This window comes from Miniopterus schreibersii, assembly GCF_964146895.1.
Source record: "Miniopterus schreibersii genome assembly, chromosome: X".
Lineage (NCBI taxonomy): Eukaryota > Metazoa > Chordata > Mammalia > Chiroptera > Miniopteridae > Miniopterus > Miniopterus schreibersii.
In genome coordinates, this window is record NC_138104.1 from 10,492,274 (window position 1) to 10,519,579 (window position 27,306).

At 41.7% G+C, this 27,306-nt stretch overlaps 1 protein-coding gene across 2 annotated transcripts; it reads left to right on the forward strand.

The window, feature by feature from the left end:
- Positions 1 to 26,932, forward strand: AIFM1 (apoptosis inducing factor mitochondria associated 1). Of its 2 annotated transcripts, none has more exons than XM_081125860.1 (16): positions 1 to 239; positions 7,688 to 7,818; positions 11,776 to 11,875; positions 13,050 to 13,174; positions 13,301 to 13,431; positions 14,661 to 14,751; positions 17,127 to 17,211; positions 17,855 to 17,931; positions 19,263 to 19,371; positions 20,141 to 20,248; positions 20,565 to 20,653; positions 21,099 to 21,239; positions 22,953 to 23,095; positions 24,535 to 24,659; positions 26,127 to 26,323; positions 26,664 to 26,932. In XM_081125860.1, exons 1-16 carry the CDS (start codon positions 134 to 136, stop codon positions 26,733 to 26,735), a joined length of 1,830 nt encoding a protein of 609 aa, XP_080981986.1. In that variant the 5' UTR covers positions 1 to 133; the 3' UTR covers positions 26,736 to 26,932. The 2 variants fall into 2 exon arrangements, with proteins under 2 accessions (XP_080981986.1, XP_080981987.1); XM_081125861.1 differs by lacking the exon at positions 7,688 to 7,818 and adding an exon at positions 6,337 to 6,479 and having other exon boundaries at positions 2 to 239.
- Positions 26,933 to 27,306: the final 374 nt, after the last annotated feature.

Here is a 27,306-nt window from a genome sequence, read left to right on the forward strand (position 1 = left end):
AGCCCGGAGGAGGAGCCTGCGTGGAGTGCGTGTGCCGGGAGCGGAGACGGGGAGTGGGCCGGGGCCCACGGCGTTTGACCCGGCGGTGCGTGAGAAGAAAGGAAGGAGGAGGCGCGGAGTAGCGGTGGCCGAGATGTTCCGGTGTGGAAGCCTGGCAGCGGGTGCTCTGAAGCAGAAGCTGGCGCCCTTGGTGCGGACAGTATGCGTCCGAGGCCCGCGGCAGAGGAACCGGCTTCCAGGTGACTGACCCATCCCGGGCCACCCCCACCTAGCTAAACCGCGGGCCTGGGCTGCTCAGGCGCCGGGTGCCTCGCAGCTCCCCCCGCCTCCCACCCCAACCCCTGGCAGAAACTTAATGGGCTCACAGTCGCGGGATCCAAACCAGGAGTTCTGCAAGCTGTGCCGACCTGACCTTCAAGGGAATTGAATCCAGTAGTTGGCTTGAGGCCTGTTCCTGGGAGGGTTTGCTGTTCAGGGATAACAGAATAGTTGGATATCTATTGTCCAATGCCACCTCCCGGCCACCCCTCGTCAGCTTTTTTAGAGCAGTGAGGTCAAGTAGACTTTGTCATTTACGGATTGTGAGACTTTAAACAGAACAGTGAAGCCCCAAGCCTTAGTTCCTTCTGTAAATGAGGGTGTTACCTGCTCCACCTTCCCAATCCCAGATGAGATCCGGAGATTTGAGTGCCCTGTGAAACAGAAGCAGTGCATTGCAAGTAAGGAGTGAGTGAGTTGAGCGCCAGACACCAGGAGAGTTGACCCAGAATTAATTTGACGTGTCCGGTTAGTGTAATTCTTCGTGGTCTTTATTAATACTTCAAAGAAAGAGTTTGCAGAACGCATTGTATTTGCCGTCCATGAAGTTGTTTCATCAGATTTTACAGCTAGAAGGGATTCTGTGGTCAAGTTCAACCCACTCATTTTATAGATAATAAACCGAGAAACGGAGAGGTGAAATTTTCTTTCCCAAGGTCATGTACTTAATTAATAGGTGTAGGAAAGGATAATTTACCGGTGTCTGTGCCCCTAATCCCCTTGCCTCAGCTCCACACTGCTCTTTAGCCCATTGTGCATCAGATGTCTCTGAATTTATCTGAGCATGGCTTGTGCCTGCTCATTTTCAAGCAGCACAATTTCATGGGGGTAAGGAATTACCCACCGGTAGGAGGTGCGGGTTTATTTGTTTAAGTCAATAATCTTTGAATGACCATCGGAGAACATTCACATTTGTAATGTCAGAAATTATCCTTGAGACCTTTCCAACATGGAACCACCTTCTGGGTGATTTAAAAATAAAAAGTGGAAAATACGTCCCTTATATTGTTCTTTGGAAATGTGCATTTGAAAAGTTTTTCCAGTTGCTATGCCTCAAGAAAATGTTTCCTGATGGGTGTGTATCTGAGGAATGTCCTAAGACATACTGCTCTTGGAACTTAAAAAGCTCTGCCTTGGCTTCAAATTAATAGCCTGTCTATGATGTCATCTGTGTGCATGGGTTTGTGCAATGAAATGAGGGTGCTCTATGCAAGTTGCACAGAAATTTACACAGGAATTTCAGTAAGCTGAAGATTTTCATCAACACTGGACTTTCAAACTTTGTGTACTTATTTTGCTTAAAACTCAAACTCTTACCAGCATTCTGACGTCTGACCAAAAGTTCTCAGCAATTAAATATGGATTTCCAAAGTTATGTTGATTTATTAGACATTTAAATGAAGGTGGTTGGTGATATTAGAACTAGTACTGAAAAATTACAGACTCAAAATGGTTTTTTTTCCCATTGCATAACTTTGTATGAAGGTAGTCTGCTGTAGAATATATTCTGACTTCTTGACATATCCATCCATCTCTTTGTATACACTTACTCTTTTTCTTTTGGCCAAGCACCAGAATATAACATCATATGCCTTTAGAAATGAGTGGGGCTGAGGTTACAATTTCAAAAAGAAATGCTCTGTCATTTTACGAATTTACCCTGTTTTGTGGCATGATTATAAATTGCTTTTAATCTGATGTCTTTTTCACGTAGTCACATCTGCCGTTTTCGTCCTCCTTTTTGCCTTTATCCCCCTCAATTCTTTGCCAGGATGTTAGCAAACTTTAAACCTACCTACCTTAAAACGATCTCATCCACATCTGTCACCATTGTCAGGTTCATTTCCATTTTATGTTGCATTTTTCCTTAAAACCATAATTGGTACTATTGATTCACTTTATTTGGGTGTTCTGCCTCTTTCCAGAAATGATTGAAGATAATTAATAGTCACCACTTTATGTCTGCATTCAGCACTGAGGAGCAGATAGGTTAGGTAATAGATATTTTCTGTTCTGTAGTATTTTATTTGGTCAACAAACATTGTGCTGCCCATGTGATCAAACTGATCCCCGATCCCTGACCGGAGGGTCAAATGTTTGAACATTTTCTTTTACTCAGAATCCCTCTCACCTCCTTAAAATTGGGCCGTGACCGGCCTTGCTCAGTTGGTTGAGCATAGTCCTATGTACCAAAGGGTCACCAGTTCCATTCCTGGTCAGTGCACATACCCAGGTTGCGGGTTTGATCCCTGGTGGGGGCGCATATGGGAGGCAACCGATTGAGCCCATTTTCTGATATTCAGAATAGTGGCAGCTCTTCTCCCCTCCTAAACTATGTACTGCCTGAGGACAGGGATTGTGTCCTATTTATTTTTGTGTCCTCAGCATTTTGTACAGTCTCTGGCATGTGGTAAATTCTCAGTGATTGAACCCTAGTACTGTAAAGGACTTAACTTTGCAGAACAGTTAAAATTCTTTCTTTTTTTCCTTTTTTTTTTTTTTTTTTGGTCATCTGAATCATTTTTCCTCCGGTGCCTTTCTTCAAAGTGGTTCACACTCTAGTTATTACCATTCTGATTCTTCTAAAATTCCAACAAGTGTTGATGCTTTAAAAAAAGAGGCTGATAAAGGTAAATAGTCGTTGGATTCCTTATAAAGAGGTGCCTAGCTACAATGAACAGATCATCTAGACTTGTCCTGTCCTGTGTTTTATCCATGTCAGAGAAATCAGTTTGACATTCAAAGATAAGACCCAAGAGCATATAGACCTTTCTATTTGGGATTCCTAGGTGCCTCAGTTGTGTGACTATTTTTCTGGAAAAGGTCTTCCAGGAATATGGAAAAATAGGAGATTATGAAACCTACAGAAATGAACTCAGTGATGATTTAGGTACTATTCTAATGCTAGCCAGTGGTATTTGAGGTTACTGATTTACTGTTAAGCAACCTGAAATAAATGGGATCTGGCTAAAACTTTTTTGCAAAGAATTCTTCAAAATGTTTATTCCTTATCACTAGAATTGGGAAGAATTTCTAGTTCCTTCCTTCATTAATTCAGCAAGTATTTATTGAGCAAACACCTACTGTCTGTTAGGAACTGTTGCTCTGTGTAACATTTATTCAAGAATTGAATCTTTGCCCAATATAGTGAATGTAGATGACAGTATCATATTATTATTATCAGACTAGCTAAGAGAGTAGATCTTAATTATTCCAACCACTAAAAAGAAATATAATGTGACATGATAGAGGTATTATCTATCATTACACTGGCAAACACATTATAATATATAAATCTGTCAAGTAAAAAAAGAATTGAATCATACGTGTGAGGAACAAAGTGCTACCTCTGTATTTGTTGTCTGACTGAAGAAAATCTAAAACAAGTAGACTGATGCAATAATGAGAAATCAAGGAGTAAGTTGGCTTTCCCACATCAGTAAGACAAGTGAAAAGGCATGTTTCAATCATGATGTAAAATTTTGAAGCTCCGGGGGTGGGGAGAAGTGTAGGAGTAATTTTGTGGGTAAAAGAAAATTGGTGGGAAATACCAACATCCATACAATACTTACTACCTTTTACAAAAGTAAAGTCACATTGTAGGTATGTAAAAAGTTGGTTTGTTAATGATAATAGTGTTGTATTACATTTCTTTTCAAGCAGTAGTTTAAATATTAACCAATTTAGTTTTAAAAAAATTAGTTTACTTTTAAATGTCCTTTTTGGGGGCATATTGAGGCAAAAACTGCTGAACTTTCCCAAATCTACACTCTTAGTTTTATCAGTTTGTGAAAAACAGACAAAAACAGAATAAACACATTACTATTATATTAAAATAAAGTTATAATTTCTGAATTTAGGATCTTCTAGAGGAATGAATGGAACATAAAAAAATACATTTTCAGTAAACACACTTGGGGTGGGGTGAAGGACAAAACTCATTGAAATTGAACTAAACTTTAATTCATTGAATTAAACTTAACCACGTGAAACTTTCTCTCCAGTTTCATTGGCTAAGCTCCGGGAGTTGTCAGTTTCTACTTCTCATGTTTCATCCTTTTTATGGCCTTCTGAAAATCAAAAACTTACCCAGACTGAGATAAGCTTCTCTACCCTCACACATGATTGTTATTTCCGAATATAAACTATTTTATTTCATGTGGCGATGAAGGAGACTAAAGCAGGTAAGAAATAAAAACAGTAAAGAAAAATATGTTTTTAGTCCTAAGAGTAAAGGTCCATAGTCTCTTATCTATAATTCAGAAATCAAAATAGACTAAAAATGAAGTTTTTGTAACTCATTTGCCAGTAAAACCTGGTATGAGAGTCTACTTGGAACCTTTTGTTTATCCCACTCAGTGTGATTGGTCGTAGAAGCATGAATGTGTGTGACTGTGGTGTGAATGGCTGTTACTTACTATATGCTATATGCACTACATACTTAAGACCAAACAGTTCTAAGTTCTGGAGTGCACATGTTCTCAAGAATTTCAGGTAAGAGACTGCAGACCTACACTGGATGTGTTTTTACTTCCCCTGTGCCCTGACATTGTGAAAGCAAGGGGGAAAGCTCCCTATTTCTGATCTCTACAAGGACATCTGGAATGCTGCTACCAGTACCCATTCTGTTTGCTTTTAAAGCCTGATCAAACCAGGAACGTATCTACCTGCCTCTAGCCCAGTGCTCTTAAAGTGCAGACCTGCATCATTACCTGGGAACTTGTGAGAAGTGCAAATTCCTGAGCCCCATCCCAGATCTCCTGACGCAGGAACTCAGAGGGTGGGTCTATCCGTCTGTGTTTTAACAAACCCTCCACAGGATTCTGATGCAAGTTTCAGAATCACTCTTCTAGATCAGGATGGCAAACTACAGCCCACAGGCCAAACACGAATGCTTTTGTACAACCCCTTGACCTAAGATGGTTTTTACGTTTTTTTAAATGGCTGAAGAAAAATTTAAACTATTTGGGCACACGTGAAAATGATTTAAAATTCACATTTTAGTGTCCATAACTTAACTTTTCTTGGAACACAGTCACACCCATCCATTTATATGTTGTCTGGCTGCTTTTGCTCAACATGGCAGAATTGAGCAGTTGCAGCAGAGACCATATGACCCACAAAGCTGAAAGTATTGTCTGTCTGGCCCTTTACAGAGAAAGTGTGTGAACCCCTGTGCTAGGTCACGTTAACACAAGGAATATCATAAGCATAGAAGGTTCTGAGACCTCCTTCATTTGAAAATGCCACCATCCTCCTGGAGGAAGAAATGTATGAGACTTACATTTCCGTGTGTGAGAGTTGTTACCATCACCAGGTCATTGCATAGCTACACAGAATTTTACATCAACATAAACTTCATATTTTGGAGGACTAAGAACCAAGTATTTGGTGAATATTTTAAATTTTGTCATTCTAAAAAATACCTCATAGTCCCAGATTCTTCAGTTCTTTGAGGGAGAGAAATTCACTTAATTTTTTTTCTGATTTTCTTCTGAGCTTTCACATTTCTGGCTTCCAAGACATATTACCTTTCACGTAAGACTGAACTGTGTCTTGGTTAGATTGTGTGCTAGGCTTTTATTTTGTGCTTGGTTTGAGCCAGCTGTGTAGATTTCTCCTTAAGTGGTTGTTATAATGTCCCAGATAGCCTGTAGTTAACTTCTTATATCTATTCAGTCATCTCTCCATGTTTACTTCATTTATCGTTGAAGAAGTAAAGAGGGAAGTATTTGATGAACTCCCCATAGGTTTTTCATTATCTTTTTTGGAAGCTGTAAATTTCCTCCCCAGGTAGCATTCTTAAAAACTCTAACCATGTTGAAAGTGTACATTCTGATATCTGTCATATTATGTATACAATTTTGATGGGGTTTCCTGGTCATTTACCAGTCAACGTCACGCAGCCAGTGGGCAGTAAGTCCTCACTTGTACAGTGCAATTGACGTTTAGTCATAAACATGTATTAACTATTTTATTTTTATATGTGTGTGTGTCTTAATAAATTGTTTTCCTTAGGCAACTTGTTCCAGCGATGGCATGTTCCTCTAGAACTCCAGATGACAAGACAAATGGCTAGCTCTGGTGCATCAGGGGGCAAAATCGATAATTCTGTATTAGTCCTTTTTATGGGCTTATCAACAATAGGTGCTGGTGTATATGTAAGTAGAAAAGCAGCTTGTGTAAAGAAGCTGCCAAACAGTTCCCATTAATAGACTCAATAGTACTCTGCTTTAAAACTTTTGCAGCTAATTGCCCTTTCTCCTTCTGAAAAAAAATTCCAGTAAGCCTCCTTTAACATGCCTGCTGTCCAACATCCTATGAGGGCCAATTTGGGAATGACTGAAATTTAATCTCATGTGGATTATCTTTGCTCTTTTCACTTGTCTTTTTATTCTTTACTTGAAAGCCACTGTGTTTTCTTAGGTTTGACCAAGTACCCAAAAAAGCGTACCTTTTCTCTTGGATGTGACACACTAGCCTGTGAATGACAAAATTCATTGCAGCTCCTTAGCACAATATTTGATTTTGACCCATTTGTCAACTATTTTATTTTTCCTCAGCTTGGGATAGGCATTAAAAAGAAAAACAACAGTCTTCAATTCAAATATTGTTTCTACTAGGAAAACTGTTCCTGAATTTCACCAAAGACTAAATTATAGGAGTAGTCCTAGTATCTCCAATCTTAGAATGGAGTTCGTGTGAGGTGAGAAATACGGTTGTAACTGCTGCGTAGCTATGGCACAATTATATCTCCTTAAATGAACTCTGATCAGCTTAGTTGGTCACAGAGGAATTATGGTGTACATTTTTTTTTTTTTTAACTTGGCAGGGTTTACTGTGACTAAGCAGATCAGTCTAGTTGGATCATCTAAGGTTGAGGGAACCAACTTAGATAACACCTAGTAACACCCTTGATTGAAGAAAGCTGTTTGTTTTACTTACTGAGAGCAAATGGTTGGACGCCATTACAGTTATACTTCTTTCTAGGCTGGTGAGACAGTGAACTTATCTTGCTGCTTGATCGCTAGGTTAAAAAAAGAGCCGTGAAAAGTATTTGACGTTATCTAGCTCAAGTATTTGACGTTATCTAGCCCGTCATTCCCGACCTGACTTCCAAATGCATGAGAAGAGAGACAGCTCTTGCCAGTTGTGAGTCAGGTTAGAGTAAGAAGGAGGTGAGCTCGGTCAGGTAGCAGACTTCGAGGAAATGCGCATTCTCCTCCAATCCCGGAGCAGCATTTGTTTCTTTTTTAGCACAGGGTAACCAAAAATGCCACCCTGCCTGTGTGTTGAGTGTTTCTTCATTAATACTTAGTTCTTTCTCTATTTCCTTTTGTTTCTTTCTTGGCCTTGTCTTTACCTACAGTTGTGCAGTGTCATCACCTAAGATCCCCTTCTAGATCACTAGCGTCTTCAGGTGCTTCTGGGAAAGATGACAGCAAACTAGTATACTTCTTAATTGTAGGAGCAACAGTCACTGGGGCAGGAGTTTATTATGTAAGATGCTTACACTAAAATATATTTGGGGGAATGGTGGGTGAGACCATGGCACTAATGAAAACTTTATCCATTAGAATACGATGAAGTATTCACAGCATGTGCTTTCTAGGTATTTATTAAAGGGACATTGTCAGTCACTAGGGAGCCCCCAAATCTCATTCTTCAAAGTGTTGAAGTCCTACCAGATATATCTAAAGCCATACATTTAATGAGTATTATAAATACTCATCATCAACCCTTTCTTTACCGTTTTTGTCAATTTCATAATTATTTTTTATGATGCTAAATTATATTGTGCTTTAGTGCTGCATACCTCACCAAGACAGTCTCAAAGAGTAAACATTGACTCAGCAAGTAAAGATAACTTGAACACCATCCATGTTGAATCACTTTAGGTAAAATGATGTGTTTTTTGGGAAACAATCAACCTACTTTTATTGATAAAAGGCATTTTATTGAATGCTTCTGAGGAGGTACAAAAAGCCATAGAAATCCTCCCCACTCACCCTCAACTTCTATTTCAAAGTAAATTCATTTGGCAGTGTCCCTTTTATAATCTCTAATTTGGTCAAACTAGTGGCTGAAGTGGTACAAACTAACCTATTTCTGTAGATTGCTTTCTTAAATGCCTCTCATTTATAATTCAGATACCACCCTCTGAGTCTGGAACTTTCCCATTCCACAGTCCTCTCAACTTTTTCCCATCCGTTCCATCCCATTCATCCAAAAATAGATTTAAAGTGTTTGCATTTGATATGTTTATAAAATTTAAGCTTATTAAACCTCTGGTTTATGTTGCTGTACCAGAGTTGGATGGCCTCCACAGAGCTGGCCAGGCAAATCTCTTGATCCCAGGCCACAAGACCGGGCCAGTCACTGTTGCTTTCTCTTGTCTTAGAAATATCTACAAAGCACTAGTGCCTCTCAAGCCATTCAGTTAAATGCCTCATTGCCCTCTGTGTTTATCCAACACTGGTAATAATAAAGCTACCATATTATAATGGTTTCTGGTTAAATGATAAGCTTTTGTCTACCTACAGCAGTTATCCATTTCATAGAGTTTTATATTAGGTTTTAAATAATTTAAAATGTGGTCTGAGGTGGCTTAGATTTTTTTCTTTGAAATTGGTATTAGTTTAAAGAGAATTGTTAACTTAAAATCAGAGTTAAGATTTGATGAGATATGGCTATAAGTTGTTCAGTGTTTGTATTAGTTGGTGCTGGCTGCCATAACAAAATACTACAGACTAGGTAGCTTAAACAACAGAAACCTATTCTCTCACAATCTGGATGCTGAATGTCCAAGATCAGCATGCCAGCAAGGTCAGGTTCTGACCAGAGTGCTCTCCTGGCTTGCAGAGGGCCACCTTCTGTGTCATCACATGGGGAAGAGAGAATGTGAGCACTCTCTTCCCTTTCACCAGCCCTGTGGGAGTAGGGCCCCACCCTTATGACCTCCTTTAACCTTTATCACTTCCCAAAAGTCTCATCTCCAAATACCATCACATGGGGATTTAGGGCTTCAACACATGAATTCGAGAAGGAGACAAGCATTCAGTCCACAACAGTGTTCATAACTTTTGTCTCTCATATGATGACATGTTCCTAATTTAAGTGAAAATACTACTGTACTTTAGTAATTCCTGATTTGGGAGCTCTTTACCTTCCCGCCCCATTCCACCCTCCCAAAATAAGGGAGCAGCACTAAGAAAGAGGACGATTTTTCTGAAATGTTTGCCAGGGGTCTATAATTTAAACCAATGGCTTTTTAAATTTTTTACCACAGTCCACAACAAGAAATAAATTTTATCTTGCAATAGTTATATAACTATAAATATGTAAAACTGAAAATTTCAAAATAATACTTACTAGCAGTAATATACTCCAGTAGTTTCTGTTCTCTTCTGTTTGTTGTTTTTTTTTTTTCATGCTGGTCATAACCTACTAAGTTGATTTTATAGCCCATTAATGGGCTGCAATCTCAGTTTGAAAAACACAGATTTGAACAACACTCCAACTTAGATAGCAAACAGGAACTCCTGATTGGTGTGTATGTGAGCGTCCCTCCTTCTCTTGCTAGTGACATTCTCTAGGACCACAGGCACATCCTCTAACCTCAGTCCTGTTGTTTGTCAGTGAGCAGAGCCAAGTGGCCTTCAGAATATTTAATATTTTTCATAAATTTGTAGTTTTTCTTAACCTTACATGTATCATATCACTGATTAGAAATCTGTTCAAACTGAGAATTCAGCAACACTTGGGGGAAAGGTTAATTTTTATTTAGTATGTCTGTGAACTTGTTTTTATATCAGAACATTTACTTAAAGCCCGGCCCAGCCAGTGTGGCTCAGTTGGTTGAGTGTCGTCCCATCCACCAAAAGGTCGCCAATTCATTTCCTGGTCAGGGCACATGCCCAGATTGTGGGTTTGGTCCCGTTGGGATGCATGCAGGAAGCAGCTGGTAGATGTTTCTCTCTCTCCCCCTATCCCTTCCTCTCTCTGAAATTGATTTAAAAAACACATTTAAAAAAAGAACATTTACTTAAAACTAAATATATAAATGTATATGTGATTATAAATATATGGTAAACCTCATTCTTGTCCTTTCCCCACTAAACCTCAAGATACTTCTTAACCTGTCCTTCTCATGTGTGGCATTAGGGGGGTATGAGAGGCCTACCCTCTTTGTGGGTATCCCTCTCAATGTGAACATGGCCCCATTTTATTTCTCTGTTCACTCATGTTGACTAGCTTAAGCCATCTTTTTAGGTAAAAGTCCCTCTTTTAAGAGAACACACACATATACAGAGTATGGGTAAATACTGGAGTCATATATATAGTATCTGATGCCAAGACTAAAAAAAACTTTCTTAATTTTAACTGAATTCAATCTATTTGATGAATTTAGTGGTAGAGTCAAGGAAGAGCAACTGTCTTTTAACATACAGTACTTAATTTTTTAATCCATACATATCATATATTGAAAGTTTCCAGGCTGGTAAACATTAAGTTGAGGTCTCAGGGGTCAGGTTGTTTATTGCAGAGCTTTGCCTAATAGGCTGCTCTGTAATGGGGCTCTTAGAAATATTCTTAAAGCATGTTTTATTATACTTCCTCTGATATTCTGTACTTTCAATTAATTAATAACCTGGGATTCCAATTGACATAGGTCCACTTAAATTCCTGTCTTGTTGACCCTGTGGGGTAAAAAAAAGAGCACGAAGTATTGTAATTAAAAACAAGTCATCCTTGCCTACTGCTTTAAAAAAATTTTTTTCCAATAAATTCTGATGCTGTATTGTAAAAAGCAGCTAGTCATAATGCTAAAGTACCCTTCTTCAATTTGAAAGGATAGAGAAAATAATATATTTGAAATACCATCAGTATTTAAGCAAGGTGTTTGACCCTTAATGAATATCTGAGTGTTATGAAAGGATAGACCACTAAAGGGAAGATTACTCTGTCAGACTAGGATATAGGTCATGTTTCAGGAACAAAACTCAGGATACCTGCCAGAGAAACGTATGTCCTGGCTTCCTACCGTGGACCATGCAGATTGGTTTCACAGCGAGTATCCAGCAGTGTCCAAAATCCCTTTTATAAAATTCAGTCCTTCCTAACACTGTATTCTTCTAGTATAAAATGTTTTCCTTATTTCTTTATCTGTACCTTCAGAATTAAATACAGTATGAGGAAAATTCTTCACATAGACCCTAAGGAGATTTGGAACTTGAAACATTTCATCTGCTTAACCTGTATTCTTTCCACACCAAGTTTGTAGACACTCAATATTTTTTATTTCTTAAGAAAATAATTTTGCCTTAGTGATTTTCACATAGAAGAACTTACCTCATGTAGACAAAAGCTTCTCATTTAATTGGAAGGTAATGATAATACTGATGGTATGAGCTAGCTCTGTTATGAAATAAATTTTCTCCGTGTTTGTATCTACAGGCCTACAAGTTTATAAAAGATGACCAAAAAAGATACAATGAAAGAATTTCAGGATTAGGGCTGACACCAGAAGAGAAACAGAAGAGGGCCACATCATCTGGTAAGTATGATTCGAGGCTCAATATATGAAAGGAAAGTTTTAAACAGTATTAGTACTATGCTCTGCAGTTATCTTGTAGACATGATGATGCTGAGAGATTGCAAGCGTCCAGAAACTTTGGTATTACCCCACACCTAGTACCAATTTGTTGACATATTTGACTGGAATTTATGCTTGAGAGTAAAATTAGTGATGACCATGATTGGTTGTTTTTCTTTGTATTAGACTCTTAAAAGGCAAGCTTTATATCAGAAAGAGCCTGGCCGGTGTGGCTAAGTGGTTGAGTGCTGACCCAGGAACCAGAAGGTCACGGTTCAATTCCTGGTCAGGGCCCATGCCCGGGTTGCGGGCTTGATCCTCAGTAGGGGGCATGCAGGAGGCAGCTGATCGATGATTGTCTTTCATCATTGATGTTACTGTCTCTCTTTCCCTCTCCCTCCCCCTCTCTCAAACCAAAAAAACACTTTTTTTCTTTTTAAAGCCAAGCTTAGAGAGGAAAATTATTGGAAAAGAGACGAAGGCCTTTTTTTAATGAGGATATTCTTTTGGTTCTGTTTTGTTACTCTTTTGAGTTTTGGGAGTTTTGAGTTGTTTCTCTAAAGGATATAGCCCCAGCTGGCACTTATATCACACACGACTGGCTTGAGTTTTCAGGGAGAAATGTTTTAATCCTTTAATAAGCCCCCCAGCCCTACATTGCTTTTGTAAATTACACCTCCTCATTCTTCACATTGTATAATAATCCCCAATTGACCTGCTGAGATTTCCCCCTTTATTGCTAACAAAAGGTGAAACTGAACTTGATATTTTCCTGTTGGTCAATAGGAAATTAATGCAAAGGGCAGAGGCCTTCTAGTATATACTTTCTAATAGATTTTAGAAATAGCTAAACATTTAAGATAGGTTCTAGTTCTGACAGACTTAAAGAGTGAGTGACATTGGCCAAATCATTCACTTCTTTTTTGGGTATTTTCCACTTACGAAATGGAGCAATTGCTTTTCCTGTCCCAACAGGATGCTGAGAAATTTGTTAAGATAAACGTAGATCCAGTGTTTTGCTAGCTTTATGTAAAGGATTGAGACAAGCGCAAGGTGATTTTTTTTTTTTTTTAAGTGGTAAGAGAATCATCTGAGACTTTAAGAAAATTCACCCTGTCTGGTCTGTTGCTTACAGTTCAAGAAGGAGAACCAGGTGCTCAAGTCAGGGTACCAACTCATGTTCCATTCCTGCTCATTGGCGGAGGCACTGCTGCCTTTGCTGCAGCCAGATCCATCCGGGCTCGGGATCCTGGGGCCAGGGTAAGGCACAGACTGTCTTGCTTGTCACAGAGAGTACAACGTGCAAGCACTTAGCCAATGTGAACACTCTGACATCTGCCTCTAAAGAACTTGGTTCTGATAAGTATCATTATTTTGTGTCTAAAGGTACTGATTGTATCTGAAGATCCTGAGCTGCCATACATGAGACCTCCTCTTTCAAAAGAACTGTGGTTTTCAGATGACCCAAATGTCACAAAGACACTGCGATTCAGACAGTGGAATGGAAAAGAGAGAAGGTGTGTTCACTTATGTAAAATGGGCCTGACTGGCAACTTCAACTAAAAACAGAGTAGGTCGGGATTTTGTATAAACCGCGTGCAGTGCATAGGATGGGTGGCATGGCTGCACACTGGAGTCCGCTTTGGTACTCACCTGGAATAGCTTAGGGACAACAGGTTGCAGTGGCAGGAGTCCTGTGTTCTGTTACCAGAGCTACCAACAATTGAAGGTGTAATGTTGGCCTCTTAAGTAGTGATGCTCCTATTTCTAGGACTTTTACGTTCAACTTTTCCAATGGTCAGCTTGGCCTGTGTTGTTACTTCCTTACACTTGCCTAGGCATGCCCCATAAATGCGAAAGAAAAGACACTGTTCTATGGCACTTTCTTTGACACCCTAGCACGCATTCCACATTGCAGCGGTAGAGGAGGCACATTATAAAGAAGAACCTCTTTATTAAAATGTTTACAGGAGAGACTTAGAAATGCAGGTCTAAGCCTTTTCCTTTTAAAGGACGGCTTGAATTCTCTTGGTTCAAGTACCATGTACATTTTGGGTCCCAATTTTTTTCTCATTAGTGATCCCTTTGATATTGGACTAAATTTTATAAATCTGCCCTCCTCCCTCACCCCCACTATCATCCTTTCTCCAGAATGCATACTTCCAATTCTCTTAGCCCCCCTTAATTAATATCTCATAGTTATCGTCTAATGTTTGAGGCAAAGTCATATCAGGAGTTGGACCTAGTTGTTCATCAACCAGTGCCATTCTGGAGAACTTTTGGGTGAATGTGTGACTACCAGTTCCTGGAGTACTCCTCTTGTTCTAATTTTGAAATGAACCCAAGTCCAGAGCAGTGTTTCTCAGCCTCGGTACTATTGACACTTGGGGCTGAATAAGTCTTTGTTGTGGGAGTGGTGTGTGGAGTGTCAGGTGTTCAGCAGCATCCCTGGCCTCTACCCACTAGATACTAGTAGCATTCCTCCCCTCAAGCTGTTAATAGCCAAAAATGTCGCCAGACATTACCAAATGCCCCAGGGGAGGGACATAATTGGCCCCACTTGAGAACCTCTGACCTGAAATACCTCTGTATATGTAAGTCATGACCAAGATTTAGTGGCCTTGAAGACTTCCTTGGGAAAATGTTCCTAAAGTTTTTCATGATGGAGACAATTTTACTAAATTTATGGGGGAAGTTGATAGCAGTTCCAGGTGCTTATAACATTTTCTCCCTCTTCTCTGTACAGCATATATTTCCAGCCCCCTTCTTTCTATGTCTCTGCTCAGGACCTGCCTCACATTGAGAATGGTGGTGTTGCTGTCCTCACTGGGAAGAAGGTGAGCTAATGGCCGCGTCCTTTGTCAGGCTTCCCATATGTGCCCGTGTGGGCAGTGAGCATGGTGATTTGTATTCCCAGTACCATTTACGCCTGTCCTGCCATTGTGGTTTATCAAAGAAGGGTTGAGTCATGTTAGGATTAATATAGCCAGTCTACAGTGTTTAGTGTGTCTTCTTGGGGAAAGCACCTCAGAACCTAGAGTAGCATGCCCACTGACCTTTCCCAGGGAGTTCACATCATTGGGGACCATGACCCTGAAGCTGTTCCCTCTCCTGATTTGCTCCTCCGTTCTTCCTTCTTCTTCCTATTTCTCCACACTGACATCTCTTTGGAATTATTGATGATGAGAAAATGACAAATGTGTATTTAGGATAGTAAAATAATTCAGGCATAACGTCAGCATGGAGAGTGCTGTCACACTTTGCAAAGGTAAGCACCTGAGTGATGGGAGCAGTTATTAGAGGGTATCTGTGGGGTGTAGGGAGGGTTTTGCTGTGTTACGTTTCACTCTTGTTAATGGGAGGTACCAGAGTGTATTTGTAAGCTAATAGCAGTGCTCAAATAGAAAGGGAATGGTTATCAGGAGTAAAGCCCAGAGTAGATGAGATCCAGAGCACAAGTGGAGGCATTGACCTGTGGTAGGGACAGGCCCGCTTCTATAAAGGGACATTCGGCAGAGAAGATGGGTGTATGTTTGTGGATAAGCTGGTAATGAGACATTATATATTAAGTGTCCCCTATGTGTAAATAATACCCAGGCTGCCATTGCCCATTAGGGGCTAACAGTATTAGAAATATGCACAGATAATCATAACAAATAGGTGTGAAATAAGAAAGATATGCACAGTATCTCTGGCCTGCTGGCTCAGTTGGAGCATTGTCCCGTACACCAAAAGGTTGTGGGATCAATTCCTGGTCAGGGTACATACCTAGGTTGTGAGTTCAATCCCCAGTCAGGGAGAATATGGGGCTATGTTTCTCTCTCTCTCTCTCTCTCTCTATCTATCTATCTATCTATCTCTCTATCTCTCTATCTCTCTATCTCTCTATCTCTCAATCTCAGTCAATCAGTAGGAACATATCCTTGGGTGAGGAATAAAAAAAGAAAGAAAGGTATGCACAATATATTGTGGGTATTACTGGGAAGCGTGCCCAGCATAGTGATGGCTTCAGGGAAGGCTTCCTGGAGGAGGAAGTCTTATAAAATGGAAAATCTTGTGGAATGAAGAGGCACTCACAAGATTAGAGTGAAGTGAAGAGCATTCAAATAAAAAGGAACAGCATAAGGAAAGGCACAAGGGAATGAAAAAGCTGTTTGATGCAGGGAAACATAAGCAGCTAGGTCCTGACAGAGCAGAAAGTACAAATTAAGAGTGGGCGGGAGATGAACTGAGAAGTCTTGCAAGGTCCTGATCCCAGAGAACTCTGTCTGTAAAAGAAATTGTGCTTTATCCCATCGGCACTGGAGAGCTGGGGAGTTTTAGACAAGGATATAATACAGTTGGATTGAATTTTAAGTAATCACTCCATTGGCTGTGATTAGGGTGGATTTCAGGGGGAAAAGACTAGAGAGAGACCATTTTGAAGACCATTGCAATAATCCAGGTGAGAGGTTAAGAGAGAAGTTTCTGGATGTGACTCAGAGGAAAAGTATAAGCCAGGGTCACAGGTCTTCAGTGAACGAGGAGGAGTCGCTAGGAGGGGTCTGGATAACTGATTTGTAGGGATATAGGTAGTTGTTCCTCCGAGGGGGAGGAGGGTACAGGGATCTGTAAGCAGCAGCAGCCAACACCCTCTCCTGGCCTTGCGACGGGGAGGAGTGCGGGGGGAAATGAGCAGTCTTGGGAAGCAGCTAAGTTTTAGTGAGGGCTAGAAGTTGGACAGGGCATCCTATAAAAATGGTAACAGTGTAGGAGAGTTGCTAACAGGCAAGTCAGGGTTCCAAAGTGCCAAACAGAAAAAGCTGTCCCTGTTCTTCATTTCCACAAACTGAGCGGGAACTTTGGGACTGGAGAGACTTGCTCTAATGTTGGCTGCTTAGGGAACAAGGGCCACCTGAAGAAACTGAGTACCAGAAACTGTGGTGCCAGTGCTTAACCAGAAATAGTTTCTTGAGGATTGATCCACTTAGGTCAAGAACTAATTCTTCCCATTGGGCTGATCGCCAATAGGTACAGGGCTCCTTTTTGGGGCGATGGAAATGATCGAGAATTATAGTGGTGATGGCTGCACAACCTTGTGAATATACTGAAAACCCCTGAATGGTACACTTTAAAATGGTAAATTTTCTGTTGAGTGAATTCTATCTCAATACAAATGTTTTAAAGCTAACTTATCTTTATATCTTTTTGTGTGTCTATGTGACTGTACCAGGTAGTACATCTGGATGTGAGAGGCAACATGGTGAAACTTAATGATGGCTCTCAAATAACCTATGAAAAGTGCTTGATTGCAACAGGTATTTCTGGAGATGACTTTCTTCCCTGATACTTAGCCCATTCAAGTTTTAGTATAGAAGGTGTGACTTAATCTTAAGAAAACCAAAACCCAGACTCTCTGAAGTGGGTGTCTTTATCTTGGTACAAAGCCCAGCCAGCTGTTGGTGTCCCATCAACAGCCCTTCTAGGTTACCCTTGCTGTTCCTTCCTAAAAAGGCATGGATGGGTATTAAAGAGAATTGCCTTGTTTTCTCTCCCTGCTTAGCACCTGCACTCTGCCCTGTGCCCTGAAAGTGATAGAGCCTTGTGGCTTCATTGCCCATTCTAATCAGAAATCAAGAGAGGAGACCAAAGCAGTTGCTTAAACAAGGGTAGCTGTGCTATCTGGTGAGAAACTAGTGGAAGAGAGAGGGAAACAAAAAATGAGGCCTTGTGACCATCTGTGAGCAGGGCGGGCCCTTAGAAGAGACACTCTCCAAAAGAAATTAATAAAAGCCGGCTGTGAGCAGGGTTCCAGGAAAACAAAGCCTCTATCCCCTTGCCGCTGCTGTGACACCAGCGGGAGCACACACACCACACACCACCCCTGTGTGTGTGGGGGGGGAGGATGGTTTGGGCTAGCTCCTGCTTGTTTCGCTAAAGGGTTTTCCTCTTTATTTCCAGGAGGCACTCCAAGGACTCTGTCGGCCATTGATAGGGCTGGAGCAGAGGTGAAGAGTAGAACAACACTTTTCAGAAAGGTAATTGTCTGCTTTAGCACTTTCATTTTGTTGATTTTCAAGAGGTGGCATCATCTTGTGGTCCCCAAGTACCCACCCAGGAATTGGGAGAGTCTAGTTCTATTTTATGACTCTTCTACAGACTGGTTGTTCCACCTTCAGCAAGTCACTTCCTCTCTCTGCACCTCAAACACCTCACTCAAGGGTTTTAAGCTCCTGGGAGAAAAATACATTTCGTGTTTTTATTGCTTGTCCTCCCTTGGTTGGTTTTTCCTGAAGCATTTGAGTCATTGGAACTCCTTATAGCCTCTTGGCATTTTTCATTGCAAGTACTATTACGGAGACTTTGGAGAGAAAAGAGTACCTAAGTAAAGAAGGAAGGGGGATTGCTTGTTATCACTGTACTTTGCTTATGAAAACTGCTGACAGTTTGAACAGATTTGTACTATCCTTTAAGTTCTTGACAGAACAAGGTTCGTCATCCTCTGCACTACTGACACTTCGGGCTGGATAATTGCTGTGAGGGGCTGTCCTGTGCATTGTAGCATGTTTAGCGATGTCCCTGGACTCTACCCTCTAGCTGCAAGCAGCACCTCCCCACCACCAGTTGTGACAGCCATAAATGTCTCTGGACATTGTCAAATGTCTCCTGGGGTGAAGGAGCAAAACTGCCCCCTAGTTGAGAACCACTTTTGCTAGGAGTGTGACAGTAGAAAGAAATATATATCAGTAACATGGGCTGTCCTAAAATGTGATGTATATAGTTAAAGAACACTAACAAGCTGTGTGACCTGGAGAATGTCACCTATCCTCTTTGGGGTTCCCTTTTCTGATCATTCAGATAAAGAACCAATAATTCAATAATAGAAGTATCATCTATCAAGCATTTTCTATGGACACAGTTTTGTGTTAAGAAGTGTTTTATGTATATATCATCTATTCTCCTTACAAAATCAGCTGTTGTAGTTATTTTCATTTTATAGTAGATGTAACAAGCATAAAAGGGTAAGTGGCTTGGTGAGATGACTTGGGCAATAAATGGCTAAGTTAGATTTCAGACTCAGGAACTTCAGCTACAAAACCTATTCTCTGGAAGTAATGTTCCAGGCTTTACTTACATGAGAAGCCAGTGCCCCCCATAAGCTGTGTAATTCTTTGATGTTAAAGGTATTACAATAAAAAGACTACTTTAATGCTAAAAAATAACACATGGGCTATAATTGAGCCGCTTTATACAAGGAGATTTTCTGTGCAAATTACTGTTGTCAAAGATTTAGCAGGAAATATTTCCTGGTATTATCATCGTATGCCCCTTTGGGAAATCAGTGAACTAAACTGGTGTGATCCTGCAGATTGGCGACTTTAGAACCTTAGAGAAGATTTCCCGGGAAGTCAAATCGATTACAATCATCGGTGGGGGCTTCCTTGGTAGTGAACTGGCCTGTGCTCTTGGCAGAAAAGGTGAGTATTGGGGAGGGACCTCGATTTTCTTTCTCTGGTCTGATATCGCATGCTTTTGTGGCCTTTCACAAATTCCAGAGATGCATTTGCCAGGATCAGTAGAAAGCATTTGACTAAGGTTTATGTGATGAAAAGCTAGTCCTGAGACTAATTCTGATGAGAGATCCTTTAGTGACCACAAAGCTGCCATCTGAGCAACGGAGCAGCTATGCTTTCTTTCCTCTCCTCTAGCCTCCAGGCCAAGATTCCTTAGAAATCAGTTAAGCAAAGTGAGTTATTAAGATGGTAAGAGCAGTACAAACTACAGAAGTATATGTATCTTTGAATTGCTGCTCCCTATAATAGTCAGAAACTTCCTTCAGACACATGATGGTTCCCAGCATGATGTATCTGTGAGTTCTGGTTTGGATATTTCATGGCAACCATTTTTCTTAAGCTGCGAAGTCAGAGCATCTTCTCAGGAGGACGCTTGCTATTCAGAGGTCCTGAGGCACACGTGTGAGCCTGTGAGCCTGAGGTGAGGCCTGGGTGCAAGGGCACTGAGTTCAGAGTATGTAGTCAAATCCAGCGACAACAGTTCTGGCACCTGTTGTATTTGCTTTGTGAATGCCCTCGTGCCCCAGTGCCCCACAAATGGGAGCTCTAGCCTGAGTCAGAACATTGTCCTTTCCGTGCTGAATGGCTGCCTGCCTGCTGCTGCTTTACTTCTCTTCCTGTCTTAGGACTGGCTTTTGCCTCCAGCTAGACCTATTCTTTTTCTTCTTTCCAGCTCAAGCCTTGGGCACCGAAGTGATTCAACTCTTCCCTGAGAAAGGAAACATGGGGAAGGTCCTTCCCGAATACCTCAGCAACTGGACCATGGAAAAAGTCAGGCGAGGTATAGAGACTCTTTGCGTGTGCTGCCTGCCACTCTTTCCTTTGAGTTAGGCCTGATGCAGTGTTCGCTGCTTTGGGAACCCCCTTGGCATAAGCCATATCACCCGGCAGACGAAAAGTTTCCCCCATTCTCCTGTCAGCCACGGCCATGTATGTTCTAAATCTGATGCACCAAGTTGCCGGTAGTGCTGGAAATGAACTGCGGGCTAGATTCCTGCGGCTCTCCAGGGCTTCCTGCATGCCGATGATTACTGGTTTAAGACATGGTGCCTCTAGTCAGCCACAGGCTCAGCCTCAGGTCTTGTTTGCCTTCACAGAGGGGGTGAAGGTGCTGCCCAATGCTATTGTGCAATCAGTTGGAGTCAGCGGTGGCCGGTTACTCATCAAGCTGAAAGACGGCCGGAAGGTAAGGACTGGGAGACAGGCTGCCAGAAGACCTTCCAGCCCTCCCCTCCCCTCCCCCCATTCTTACTCCTTCATTTGATACCATTAGATTAGTTTTCTTGGCAGCCACCACTAACCTGTCAAGATTTTCTGAATGAACTGTCCCTGCATTAAAATAAGAGTGATGAGAGCCAGAGTAGTCACCTGTGACCCACTTTCCCGTTGCCCTTTCCTATTTTATCACAGATTTTTGGGACCTGACTAGGGTGGCAGATTTCTCTTCAGGTGATATGGGGTATGTGTGTGTGGGGGGTTATGAAACAGAAAAATCTGTTTACCAGCGGTTACTAATGATTTTTTTTTTTTGGTAAAGCTCCAATTCTTCACGGCATCACGTGCAGTTGCTATGTCCATAGGCATACATGGAAACTGTGGTTATTGACCGAATTATTTATTTCTTTCCTCAGGTAGAAACTGACCACATAGTGGCAGCTGTGGGCCTGGAACCCAATGTTGAGTTGGCCAAGACTGGCGGACTAGAGATAGACTCAGATTTTGGTGGCTTCCGGGTAAATGCAGAGCTCCAGGCACGCTCTAACATCTGGGTGGTAAGTATGCTACGGCAAGGCCAGGCTCAGTTCCTTGTCCCCAGCCTAGGAGCACGTCTGCACGGTGGGGTGCTGAAGCTTATTAGTAGCTTACCACAGTAGGGTCTGAGTGTTTGGAGGCCCAGGGTAGAGAACAGATACTTAGTTGCTGCCTGCTTTACAAGATCAGGGTTGGTCTCGTCTGCAAACCAGCGGCGAAGGGAATGAACGGCGTGCGTGCCTGCAGAACTGGAGCGTTTCCAGAGCTGCTGCTGGCAGCGCCGCCGGCAGCACCCTGGCGGGCGGACACGCGCAGGGCCTTCGGACCGATCTGCTGCCCCCCTGGCCTGAGCATGAGCCCAGGGGATGGAGGATGGGACAATTTTACGACATTCTCTCGAAAGGAAAATTACTCCGTTTTCATTTTCCTTGAGAGCTATTTTTAGCTGTTTTTAAAAATCTGTTGTGGCACAAACAAGACTATAGTATGTAGCAACCATGAGGTAATTTCCCCATTGTTAGATCATTACAAGTGTATTGTGTTTGATTATGGATGCCACAGCCAAGGACGTAGGAACTTTGAAGAGTGTTTTCCCTTAAAGCTTTTTTGCTTTTTTTTTTTTTAAGATAAAGTGTACTGGTTTCTTTTTAACTTGTTATAAAAGAAAAACATGTTTAGTATGGAAGATAGACAAGGAGAAAGGGGGAAGTCACCGCAGCAACCACTGGTTTTCTTTTGTGCGCGCACACGTGCGTGTGTGTGTGTGTGTGTGTGTGTGTGTGTGTGTGTGTGTGTGTGTTTCCTTCCCTTCATTTCCTTGTACATAGGGGTTTTTTTCCCTTTGTTGTAGACAGTCATGGTGAGCATACTGTGTATGAACATTTGTATTCTTTTTCACAACATTATAGTGTGTTTTCCACTTTGCTTCAGATTTTGTAAACAGTTTAGTGACTGTAATCTTCCATTAAGTGGATTTCATAGTTTATTGCACTATTGATCACGTGTTGGATTTTTAGGGAAGTCTTTGGAGGAATCTGAATAGCCACAAAGGTGAGCAAAGGGTTAGAGAGCTCACATACCACCCTGTTTATGGAGCTGGCCTCGTTTACCTCCGGCTGAGGGAGAGCTCTCTCACTGAAACACTGAGCTCACTTAATTCCTGCCTCTCGCCTGGCACGTTTCTTGTTTGCATTACACTGTAAGGAGGAGCAGTGCTGCACCTTCCTCAGCTAAGTTATACACTCCTTGTGGGCAAGGTCTGTGCCAGGTTTGTCTCAGCAACCCAGGCAGTATAATGCTTTGCACAGATTAATACTCCACAAATATTTGTTGAATGTATAAATGAATGAATACTTAATAACCAAAAAATATACTATCTTCAAAAAGATTTCTAGGTAAGAGGCAGCCACACCTAAAAACTAGTTTCCACACATAGGAAAGAATATTCTGCAGATCGTGGTTAGTAAATATTCTGTCTCTGTTAAGGGCAGAATGAGAAGAAATAGGTATGAGCTAGAGCATAGAAGATTCAGGTTAGCTTTGTGGAAGCATAGAATAGTTTTTTTAAAATGGAATCGCAGCTATTTTTGATGTTGTATATATGATTCTGACTTATAGATGGAAAACAGTAATTAGTTGACATCATAAGCATTGTTGAGCCCAAAAAGTTTATGTTCTGTCTTTAACTTGCTTTTTTTCCATCATGTGCTCATGTAATGTATTTGTCTCCAAAGGCAGGAGATGCTGCGTGCTTCTATGATATAAAGTTGGGTAGGAGGCGGGTAGAGCACCATGATCATGCTGTTGTGAGCGGAAGATTGGCTGGAGAAAATATGACTGGAGCTGCTAAGCCATACTGGCATCAGTCAATGTTCTGGTAATAGTTTTGCGCCTTGAGGACTCAACCAGTTAGAACACAGAATTAATGGAACCAGAGTTATGGTTTGGTTTCCTTGTGGGTCGGTTAGCTTTCTGTGGGGCCGGTGGGGGGAATTCCATCTCATGTCTACACATTCTACCCCGGAGCAGCCTTCTGGTAAAGGGTTCCCATTTGGCATAACAGACTAGGTGAATGCATGGAGAGGGCATCAGCACTTCTGTTAAAGTAGCTCAGAGTTCAAACTATAGTAGGCGGTACAAAAGTGTACCCTTTAGATATAGACAGCAGTATATTTTCATTTGTTCTTTGCTGCTAATCCTAATGAGCCTAACATGCTGACAAAAAAGGCAGCTGACTCATTGTAACCCTTAAGATCAAGAGTTCAAAGTCAGTCATATATAGACAGTTGTCTGGATAGCAGAAAGTTACCAATGGACATTCCTGAGTACTGGGGCAGGGTCTGTTTGGTGCACTCTCATCTTGTTGATCTGAAAGTGGGGTACATAAGAAACTTCAAGGTTTCAGAAACCTCTAGGCAGAGGAATTCTCAGGTGATGAGAATACATTTTAGGATGATCACACAGGTTTATGAGTGGGCAGCAAAAACATAACAGGTGGATTTCAGGGTCAATACATAAAAGATAATGCAGTTAGGAAAAAGTCCATAGCTGTGCAGTTATTATCTAGGTCCCAGGGATAGAAATCGAGAAGTCATTGTAGCCTATTCCCTGAAGACACCATTCCAGTGGGCTTCTGTGGCCAAGAAGAAACAAAATGGAGAGTACCAGAAACTAAACAGCTCGAGTAGCCTAGATGGTCACAAAACCATGGTGTGTCTGTGCTGCAAATATTCTGTGAAGTTCCTGGCATATTAAGAACAGCATGATGATAGGGAAACGAAACTTCCCAAGAACAGTTAAAATAAAATGACCAAGTGGGTGAAGGTGCCTCTTTATAGAAAGCATTCTGGCCTTGAAAAACAAGGGCTAAGAGCAAATACTGTCACTTAATAAAACTATAAAATATCTCAGATTCTGACTTCTATAAATATGGATCACTCTTTAAAGCTTATAAAAGGCAGTTTTAGGATGAGTTGAAAGAAGGTAGTGAATAGTAAATGTGGGGAACCCATCATTCCCCAAATGTGCTATGGGATAAAAGTATGACTAAATTGAAGAAAGTGTAGGATATTGTATGGATATGTGATATGGATAATGGCTTCTTAAGGAAAATAAAAGTTGCTTGGGAGAATCATGCCTTCTCACAATTGTTCCCAAGTGCCCTAGCAGGAGACAGATCAATTTAGCATTTCTGTTGTTGTCTCACATACCAAGTTCTTTGGTTGGCATAAAAGTGTGGTGTCTTAGAGAAAATATCCTATTGTGTCATTCTTCACAGTCTAATGACAGAACAATCTCTTCTCTCTCCTTCCTTAGGAGTGATTTGGGCCCTGATGTTGGCTATGAAGCTATTGGTCTTGTGGACAGTAGTTTGCCCACAGTTGGGGTTTTTGCGAAAGCATCTGCGCAAGATAACCCAAAATCTGCCACAGAGCAGTCAGGTAAGGAAGGCCAACCACTTCTCTTGGAAGAGTATTGAGAAACGGTGGTCCAAATTCTCCTGAACAAGGTGTTTCTGTATTGGCCAGGGGGGCCTGTCAGTGAGAGTCTCTCTTCACGTGTGCTTTAAAGTAAACCAAACCCAAAGTCCTCACTCTAGTGGTCTGAGAGCTGGCAAAGTCAGGTATCCTGATGAAAGCATGGGCATAGGTATTGTGGGTCTCCATCTAGACTCTGGACAATGGCTAGCTCAACTACTCTTGTTTAGTTTGTCTCTAGGGAATAGGAAGACCTGCGTGATAAAGGAAACCTCAACTTGTTCGATGCTTTTTGTTTCATTTTTGTTTGTTTGTTGTTGTTGTTGTTTAGGGCCTGCTATCCTCCATGAGCCCTGGGCAGTGAAGAACTGGGCTGAGTAATTCTTGAGCTGCCTTTAATTCCATTTATCAGATCTTAATGCCAGGTTTTCTTTAGATGGGAGGCACCTCTCAGAATGAATTTCTCTCCCCCACACATCTTTCATTAACTCCTAGGCCTATTCTCTCTCCCTTCCATGACCTTGGCTGAAGTTATTTAACCTGCGTGTCCTCTTGTCAGAGGTGTTTCAAGGACAAGTTGCCCTTTAAGAAGGGGAAAACAAGACATTATATGGACATGTAGTTCTTTTTCTGTGTAATACAAGTTGATCACATACACCCACTCCTTAATTCTTACCTCTTGCGAAGTGGATCCAGGAGAGGGACCTGGGACTTAACAACTCTAGATCCCTACTCTGTCCACTGGGCAGTATTATTTGGAACCTGGTTATCCTCCCTATGCCACCCCCTGCCCTTCACCTGCCCCACCCCTGCCAGTAGGAAACACCTCAGCTGTGGTTTTTCCATATGGAAATACCTTCTCCTACTTTGGCTAGAGTCTCTCTAGCAGCGCTATTCAATAGACCTTTCTGCTCTGATAGTATTGTTCTGTCTCTGTCCAATACACTAGCTACTAGCCACGTGTGCCTATTTAGCACTTGAAATGTGGCTAGTGCAAATGAGGGACTGAATTTTACATCTTATATAATTAAAGATATTCTCAAACTTAATTTTAATTAAAAAAGCTGTGTGTGGCTAGCTGCTACTGTACTGGACCATGCAACTCTAGAATGTTTCTCACAGGACAAGAGCAAGTCTTTTGCAATTTGAAGAAATCCAGATACCAGGAAATATCCATAGCATAAATGTAAAGTGAGATAGTAAGGGAGGGCAGTTTTGGGTTAGGCTGATGCAGTTCAAGGAAGAGCTTTCATTGCCTTTATCAGTGGAGAGGCTGAAGAAGGCCAGTGTTTACTGAGAGGGCAGAGGAAAACAAGTCATATAGAGCAGCTTGAAGCAGGTCAAAAGATACTTTCCTTCTAGAATTTTCCAAGCTCATAATAACTGACTTTGTTTTGCTTTGACTTGTTTGTTTTGGGGGGTTGGCCACAGGCACTGGTATCCGATCAGAGAGTGAGACAGAATCAGAGGCCTCAGAAATCCCTGCTCTTCCCAGCAACTCTGCGGTTCCCCAGGCCCCCACTGAAGGGGAGGACTATGGGAAAGGTGTCATCTTCTACCTCAGAGACAAAGTGGTGGTGGGGATAGTGCTGTGGAACATCTTCAACCGAATGCCCATAGCAAGGAAGGTAAGTGCCTGTCAGAGCTCTTAGGAAGATGGGAAGTGCGGGCCAGAAACGCTCCTGTGACTTCATCAGGGGCCCTGGTCAGGTACAATTTGACTAGGCACCCAGCTCAAATTTTACTTGAGCAGAACAAAGATACAGCCTTGGTGCAGGCATATTTCTTTTTCTCTCAGGATCTGGCTGGGTGGGCCGGGCGTTGGCACATGCTCATTTGGGGTTGGTAGAAAACTATTCCCACAACTCCCTCCCACTGTGATTGGGGACTGGCCCAGGCTGCCCCATTGTGCAGCCCGGCTAGAGTGCACATGGGGTGTTAGTGACCCACTGTTCCTCTCTCCCTCAGATCATTAAGGACGGTGAGCAACATGAAGATCTAAATGAAGTAGCTAAACTTTTCAACATTCATGAAGACTGAAACCCCCCAGTGGAATAGGCAAGCACTTTGCTGTCCCTGACAGCAAGCAGTTTGGATGGCTAAAGGAACATTTTTTATTCAGCAGACTTCCTCTGTGTGTATGAGCGTGAATGATCATGTCCTTTGTGAATATTTCAATGATATAGGCAAGTTCTTAATGTTCGCACCACTAAATAAAACCTGATTCTTCTAAATTACATTCTGCTTTCTTTGAAATGTAGCGGGTAGGTGAGGGAGGAAAGCTATGCATATCGGAGCTACTACGAAGTGCATGATTTTTCTCAGCCTTGTATTCCCTCCTCCACACTCTAAACTCCTTTGAGTTCCCCCAAACTTCTGTCTTGCCCCTCCAGACCTCTCTGTGTGCACCTGCTGTGGCCTCTGCCCACAGCTTTTGACCCCTTTCCCCTCCAGGGGAGGTCCTGGTCTCTATGAAGACTTTCCTGACCCTTCCAAGCCTGTTCCTTGCTTATGTCTCCCTGCTGGTCTGTGGCTTCCTGGAAGACAAATTCATGGCTTTACTATCTTGATCTTGGTTCTATCTCCAGATCTTAGCACAGGGTCTGGCTCA

Coding starts and splice junctions, on each gene's coding strand:
- AIFM1 (XM_081125861.1), top strand. CDS start 134: ATGTTCCGGTGTGGAAGCCTGGCAGCGGGTGCTCTGAAGCAGAAGCTG. Junction 20,654..21,098: donor AGCTGAAAGACGGCCGGAAG/GTAAGGACTGGG, acceptor TTCTTTCCTCAG/GTAGAAACTGACCACATAGT. Junction 21,240..22,952: donor CACGCTCTAACATCTGGGTG/GTAAGTATGCTA, acceptor TTGTCTCCAAAG/GCAGGAGATGCTGCGTGCTT.